Below are 6,624 nucleotides of genomic sequence, written 5' to 3' on the forward strand. Positions count from 1 at the left end.
AGATCTGTTCAGCTATGACTCACATACCATATACTTCACCCACTGAAGGTGGACAAATACGGTTTTTGGTGTATTACATTATTAATTTTTCTGAATTGTGGTAAAATACATAGAATGTAAAATTTGCCATTTTAATCATTTTTAAGTGTACAGTTCAGTGCCATTAACTACATTCCCACATTCCCAATGCTGTGTCACCATCACCACCGACTCATTCGGAAACCTCTTCATCACCCCAGACACAAACTCTGTCCCGTGAAGCAGGAAGATCCCATCCCCCACCCCCATCCCCAGCCCCCCGCAGCTGCCATTCTACCTCTATCTCCACGAATGTCTCTGGCCATGTCACATAAGTGGAGTACTACAGTATCTGTCCTTCTGCATCAGCCTATCCCCCCGGCATAACGTCTGTCGGGTTCATCCGTGTCGCAGCCTGGGTCAGAACTTCGTGCTGAATGATTTGCCATCATAAAGACAGACTACAGTGTGTTTATCCCTTCACCAGCGGCTGGACATGTGGGTCGATACCAGCTTTTGGCGACTGTGAGGAAGGCCGCTACCAGCACACGCGTACGAGGATCTGTTCGAGTCCCTGCCTGCAGTTCCTTCCTCAACATGGTGACGTCTGAGATTTTCCCGTGCTTCACGGGGAATGACACACAGCGCCGGGGTGCCCTTCTCAGTGCATCGTCGGGAGCAGGTAAGGTCTTACCGCAGTGCCGTTGACCTTGATCACTAGGCTGAGGTTCAATCTGCCAGATCCTCCACTGTAAACTTCCTGTTTTTCCCTTTGTGACTGCCGAGCATTTGGCATGTTAAGGCCATGCAAATGTCCTGTTTCTGCTTAAACTTCAGAGGGTTCTGTTTGGAACCTGCCAGGTTGGAGGTGTCTAATGACGGGCGACGGCAGAGAGCAGGAGGCTACCAGAGGGAGAGGTGGGAGAAGCTGGGTTTAAGGTCTGCAGGGAGAATGGAGAAGAGCAGTGACCTAGGCCAAGCCCTGAAGCCTGTGACATCTGGAGACCAGCAAAGGGAGGGCCAGCAAGAAGACCGAAGAAGCCCCATGAGTGACCTCACACTTAGAGGTTATGAGAAGACCCACGGCCTCAGCCGGTGAAACACGGGAATCTATCCTTAGTTCTTCAAGATAGCAGACCCCTGTTTCCCACCGCCGCACCTCTGCCCACACCCTTCCCTCCCCTGCCTTCCGTGCCCTCCCTGCTCCTGTCTCCACATATCCCCCCTCTCATGCTCCGGGTCCGCCTCACAGGCTGCACCCCCGGGGCCACTCCAGGGGCTCACTGGAACGTGACCACTCCCCTCTTTGGGCCCAGACTCTTCAGGACTCTGGCCCTTGGGACAGCACAGATGCACAGCTCAGTCCCTGGGAACTTGGGAGATTTAGGAACAGCTCCCCACCTCATTTTCCACAGTCCAGATATACCCACCCCTCTGCACACAGGACACCTGATCAAGTTTAAAGCCCACAAACCCCCGTCAGTGGGGGGGGCTCTCTGTGTGTGAAGTTCTGGGGACTCACGAGGCGTGAGGAAGAGCCAGTTGCCAGTCACCTGCGCTATGCCAGGCACCACCACAGACGCCGCCCAAGGCACTGGGACGGGTACGGCACAGTGACCACAGGGTTAGCCGTGCTGAGCTGCAGGCCTGGGGCCCGTTTCGTTTCCCAGGCCTTGAACATAAACTCAGACCTGTCCAGTCTCAGGTACAGGCAATCACAGTTTGGGAATGTGGAATCTTCTGTGTTCCAGGCGTGGTGTGGGGAAGCTGCCTCGCTCCATCCCGTCTCTGTGACTTAACTGCTGCAAGACTGGGAACTAGGACCTTTCCGCCTCGGGCCTCTAAATGTTCCCTCCCACCTGGCACCCGGGTGGCTCAGTTAAGCGGCTCCGGTCATGATCCCAGGGTCCTGGGATGGAGCCCCACGTCGGGCTCGCTGCTCAGCAGGGAGTCTGCTTCACCCGCTCCCTCAGCCCCTCCCCCTGTTCATGCTCTCTCTCTCTCTAGCTCTCTCTCTCTCAAATAAATAAAATCTTTTTTAAAAAGTTCAAATTAATGTTCCCTCTGACCCAACAATTCCACTTCGGGGTATTTATTTTAAAGATTCAGGGGCGCCTGGGTGGTGCAGTCAGTTAAGTGCTTGTCAGACTCTTGGTTTCGGCTCAGACCGCAATCTCATGGTTGTGAGACTGAGCGCGGCGTCGGGCTCCACACCCAGCATGGAGTCTGCTTGAGATTCTCTCTCCCTCTCCCTCTGCCCCTCCCCACTTGTGTGTGCATACGTGCACACTCTCTCTAAAATAAATCAATTTTTGAAAAAAATTAAAAAATAAACAATCAAATGAGTATAAAAAAAATATGTTTGTGGTAAAATCCACATAAAGTTTAGACTTTATATAAAACAAACCAATGTCGGTGCGTTAGTCGTGATAAGTGGACCACGGAAATGTAAGGTGTTAACCAGAGAAGAAACTGGGTGAAGAGCAGACAGGAACTCTCTGCCGTCTTGGTAACTCTTCTGTAGCTATGAAATTATTCCAAAATAAAAAGTTTATTTTTAAAAATACACATATGTTTGCATAGGAATTTTCACTGCAACACTGTCTAAAATAGGGGAATGCTCGAAACAGCAACGTCTACCAGTCTGGGAATCGTTAAACAGACAATAGCGCGAGTGTGTCCCACATGCGTGCAGCCGCAAGACGGGGATGGTGGCTCCTTGTATGTCAACACAGACACCAGGGTATACTGGGGGGGAAGCAGGACTACCGAACTTTATACTTAGGGTATGATCCCATTAAAGCAAAAAAGTGTGCGTTTCCATACACATAGAAGAGTCCAGGAGGACGGACGCCAAACCGTAAGGGAGAGGACTGTCTCTGGGAGTGCGACGAGGAGGTGACATCACGCTGCGGTGGACGCATTTCTGCGTTATTAGAACAGAGTGTTTCTTTACATCTCTATGCTGCCGTGTGCCAGCGATCACCACCTCGCCATGGGATGACTGCAGCAGCCGCCTCCCTGGTCCCCCTGCTCTGCCCTCACCCCCGACATCTTTTCCAACAAAGCAGCACAGGGACCCCTTTAAAACCTCAAGTCAGACCACACCCGTCCTCTGTGCAAAAACCCCAACACGGGCCATCTCTGCAGAATGAAATCGAAAGCCTTTGGAAGGCCTGCAAGGCCATGACCCCTCGCACAGCTGATGCTTCTGCCCCTTCTCTCCACCCCAGCCACCCTGCTCCGGGCCATTCCTTCCCCAGCAATCTGCACGGCCCCCACCATCTCCTCCACGGCTTTGCGCCGATCTCACATGACCCCATGTGTTAATGTGGCACCTGCACCCCGTTCATTGTCAGGAGCCACCATACGACCCGCTTACTTAGCATCCCTATCTCCTGTCATCCTCCGTGCGGTCCTCAAGGCAGGACTGATGCCTCTCTCATGCCCAGCGCGGCGGGTGCCGGCACCGAGCGGCTGCCCCGTGAGCGCAGGTCAAAGGAGTGAATGGCTCAGCGTAAAAACACTATAGAAGCACCTCCACTTAAGAGTTCTTCGATCTCACTGATGAGCTGGCCTCTGTCGCCAGTGACAAGGTTCACATCTTGGTGTGTTCTTTAGCAAGTTTCTTGAATGGGATTGAATAAATTTAGTCTTTTCCTTACCTATTTTGTTAAGATTTTACTTATGTATTATTTGAGAGAAAGAGAGAGAGCATGCATGAGCGGGGAGGGGCAGAGGAGGAGGGAGAGGGAAAAAGCTTCTCAGGCAGACTTCGCACTGAGCATGGAGCCTGATGAGGGGCTCGATCCCATGACCTCGAGATCATGACCTGAACCAAGGTCAAGAGTTGGATACTTAACCAACTGAGCCACCCAGATGTCCCATTTCCTTACATATTTTCATCCACTCTTCAAAAACGGTTGCTCATTCTTTAAAAAGTTTAACATGAAGTCACCCTATAACCCAGAAATTCCACGACTAGTCATATCTCTAAGACAATTAAAAATACATGTCCACCAAAAATGTGTAGTCAAATGTTCACAGCAGCATTCTGCACAATAGTCGAAAACTTGAAACAACAACTGTCCATCAGCTGATGAACAGATAAGTCAGACGTGGTCTCGACACATGATGGAACATTACTCCACCATAAGAAGGAGTGAGGCACTGACGCACGCTACACCATGGATGAACCCCGAACACATCACGCTCAGTGAAAACAGCCAGTCCCAAAAGGACAACTGCTGTAGATTTCAATGACATGAAGAGTCTGCAACAGGCAAATCCACAGAGACTGAAGTAGGCTGGATGTCACCAGGGGCAGGGGTCCCGGGGGGTCTGGGCAGAAAGTAATAATGGGTACAGGGTTTCCTTGTAGGATAATGGGAAGGTTCTGGAATTAGATAGCGGTGATAGTGGCACAACTTGGTGAATATTCTAAAAACCTAAAACCCACTGTATTGCACACTTTAAAGGGAATTTCATGGTATGTGAATTATATCTCAATTAAAATATTTTTTAAACCTGGCCACTCATAGGGTAAAAGCTCTGATTTGGGATCAATCCCAGCTGGACTGTCCCCTTCATCCCCATGGGCCCTGGGCCAGCTTGCTGCCCGACTCACAGTAGGTGCTTCATGACTGTTAGCTGCATGGAGCTGCCGCTGATGGAACCCAATTCAAGGGCTGTGTGCTGGGGCCGGGGAGTGGGCCATCCACACAGCGGGGCAGACGGCCAGTCCCAGGACAGCAGTGACGGCCAGAAAGGCTATGGGGGCTCCTGTGGGGTGCTGTGGGGACAGAAGGACACTCTTATTCCAGTCTGGAGAAGAACTGTGGGGGACACAGGGTGCCTCCTGGAGGAAGTGACAGCTAACGTGAGCTTTGAAAGGGCAAGTGCTGATCAGCTCAGGCGGGGAGCTGAGTCTGGAACTGACATCATCTGCACAGTAATCCTGGGAGCCCCTAAAGAGATTTAAGCTGGGGGGAACTGGCCAGATTTGCCTGTTAGAAATAAATCTTAGGGGCACCTGGGTGGCTCAGTTGGTTAAGTGACTGATTCTTGGTTTTGGCTCAGGTCATGATCTCATGGGTCGTGGGATCAAGCCCCACATTGGGCCCTGTGCTCAGTTGGTGGGGGGGGAGGTCTGCTTGAGACTCTCCGTCTCTGCCTCCCCACCCCCACTCATGCACACTCTCACTCTTTCAAATAAATAAATAAAATCTTGAAAGAAAAGAAAGAAAGAAAGAAAGAGAAAAAGAAAGAAAGAAATCATAAACCTAAGTTAATAATCAAAGCCTTCTCCAAGTTAAAGGCCTTCCTCACTTGCTGTGAGGAACACCGACAAGTGGGAAACCTAATCTATCGGCGGGAAATCAGAACAGTAGTTACCTAGGGAGGGGAGGGGAATGCTGATCAGGAAGGGGTGTGAGAGGGACGTCTGGGTGGCACAGTCGTTAAGCGTCTGCCTTTGGCTCAGGGCGTGGTCCCAGCGTCCTGGGATCGAGCCCCACATCAGGCTTCTCTGCTAGGAGCTTGCTTCTTCCTCTCCCACTCCCCCTGCTTGTGTTCCCTCTCTTGCTGGCTGTCTCTCTCTGTCAAATAAATAAATAAAATCTTTAAAAAAAAAAAAAGGAAGGGGTGTGAGAGAACCTTCTGGAAGGGCTGGAACATTACACAGATGAATCTGGGTGGTTGCTCACAGCTGTACACATATGCACAAATTTACCAAGCTGTACATTTCAGAATCACGCACTTTACTATACGTTATAAACATTTAAAAGAAAGAACAGATAAAACTTACTGTTCACAGTCATTACCCAAAACAACATTGTGTGCCCTGGGTCTTTCCCTTCACGGCATTCATCACATCTGAGATCGCTGGGTGGGAGGCACCTGTCTCCCTTCTAGACTCTGAGTTCCCTAAAGGCAGCAATACCCCCAGCTGGGCTGCCAGGCGCATCAAGCCACCCAGCAAATACTTCTTCGTGAATGAGTCACATATGACAAACTGTTTTCAGGCTGTCATGCCCTCCACATTCCTGATGGTTTTGGAAACCCTGGCTCTTTCGGCTCTGCCTTCAGACAGAGCATGACCGAGCTCAGCGCTGGCCCGACCCAGCACAGCTGCAGAGACGCAGCTTGACGGCTGTCCCACTGGGGCCACCGTGCTGGGTGGCCGGTGACAGCTCTGAAGGGGCCGAGGGGCCTCACACCTACATCTGCACATCCCCAAATGCCTGACCCAATGCTATGCAGAGAAGTCCTAATCTCTGCAGGAGCCCAGGCCTCCCAGCTGCCCAGCCCCAGTCTCACACCCAGATGAAGCTGAGAGCAGCTCCCTGAGGATTGGAGACAGAAGACAGGACAGACACACTCCTAGGCGCAGGGGTGCTGACCAGGGCTGGAAGGAGCCGCGCCCAGGCTGTTTGTGTACAAACTCATCACAGACCACTGGGCTGCGAATCCAGTGTCCCCGGGTACTTGCTGTCACTTCATTTTCCTGTGCCTCAGCTTCCCGAGGTGAAAGGTCACTACCAGCAAGATGACTGTGTAAAGTTTAAATGAGACTAGTGTGCCCCCCCCCCCCCCCCCCCGCCGCCC

The 6,624-nt window shown here is 51.5% G+C and overlaps 1 protein-coding gene across 4 annotated transcripts in view; it reads right to left on the reverse strand.

The window, feature by feature from the left end:
• Window positions 1-6,624, reverse strand: part of LOC103659452 (phospholysine phosphohistidine inorganic pyrophosphate phosphatase) — a 125,537-nt gene that overhangs the window by 30,345 nt on the left and 88,568 nt on the right. The window contains exon 7 of one of the 4 annotated variants that reach the window (XM_040624021.1): window positions 303-921. The exons of 2 other annotated variants lie outside the window; for them this stretch is intronic. In XM_040624021.1, the coding sequence (XP_040479955.1) occupies window positions 891-921 (31 nt within the window). In that variant the 3' untranslated portion in view covers window positions 303-890. Of the gene's footprint in view, window positions 1-302; window positions 922-6,624 lie in introns of those variants that run through there. One more of the 4 variants, XM_040624022.1, reaches the window with a different exon arrangement.

Source organism: Ursus maritimus, unplaced genomic scaffold, assembly GCF_017311325.1.
Source record: "Ursus maritimus isolate PB19 unplaced genomic scaffold, ASM1731132v1 scaffold_7, whole genome shotgun sequence".
Lineage (NCBI taxonomy): Eukaryota > Metazoa > Chordata > Mammalia > Carnivora > Ursidae > Ursus > Ursus maritimus.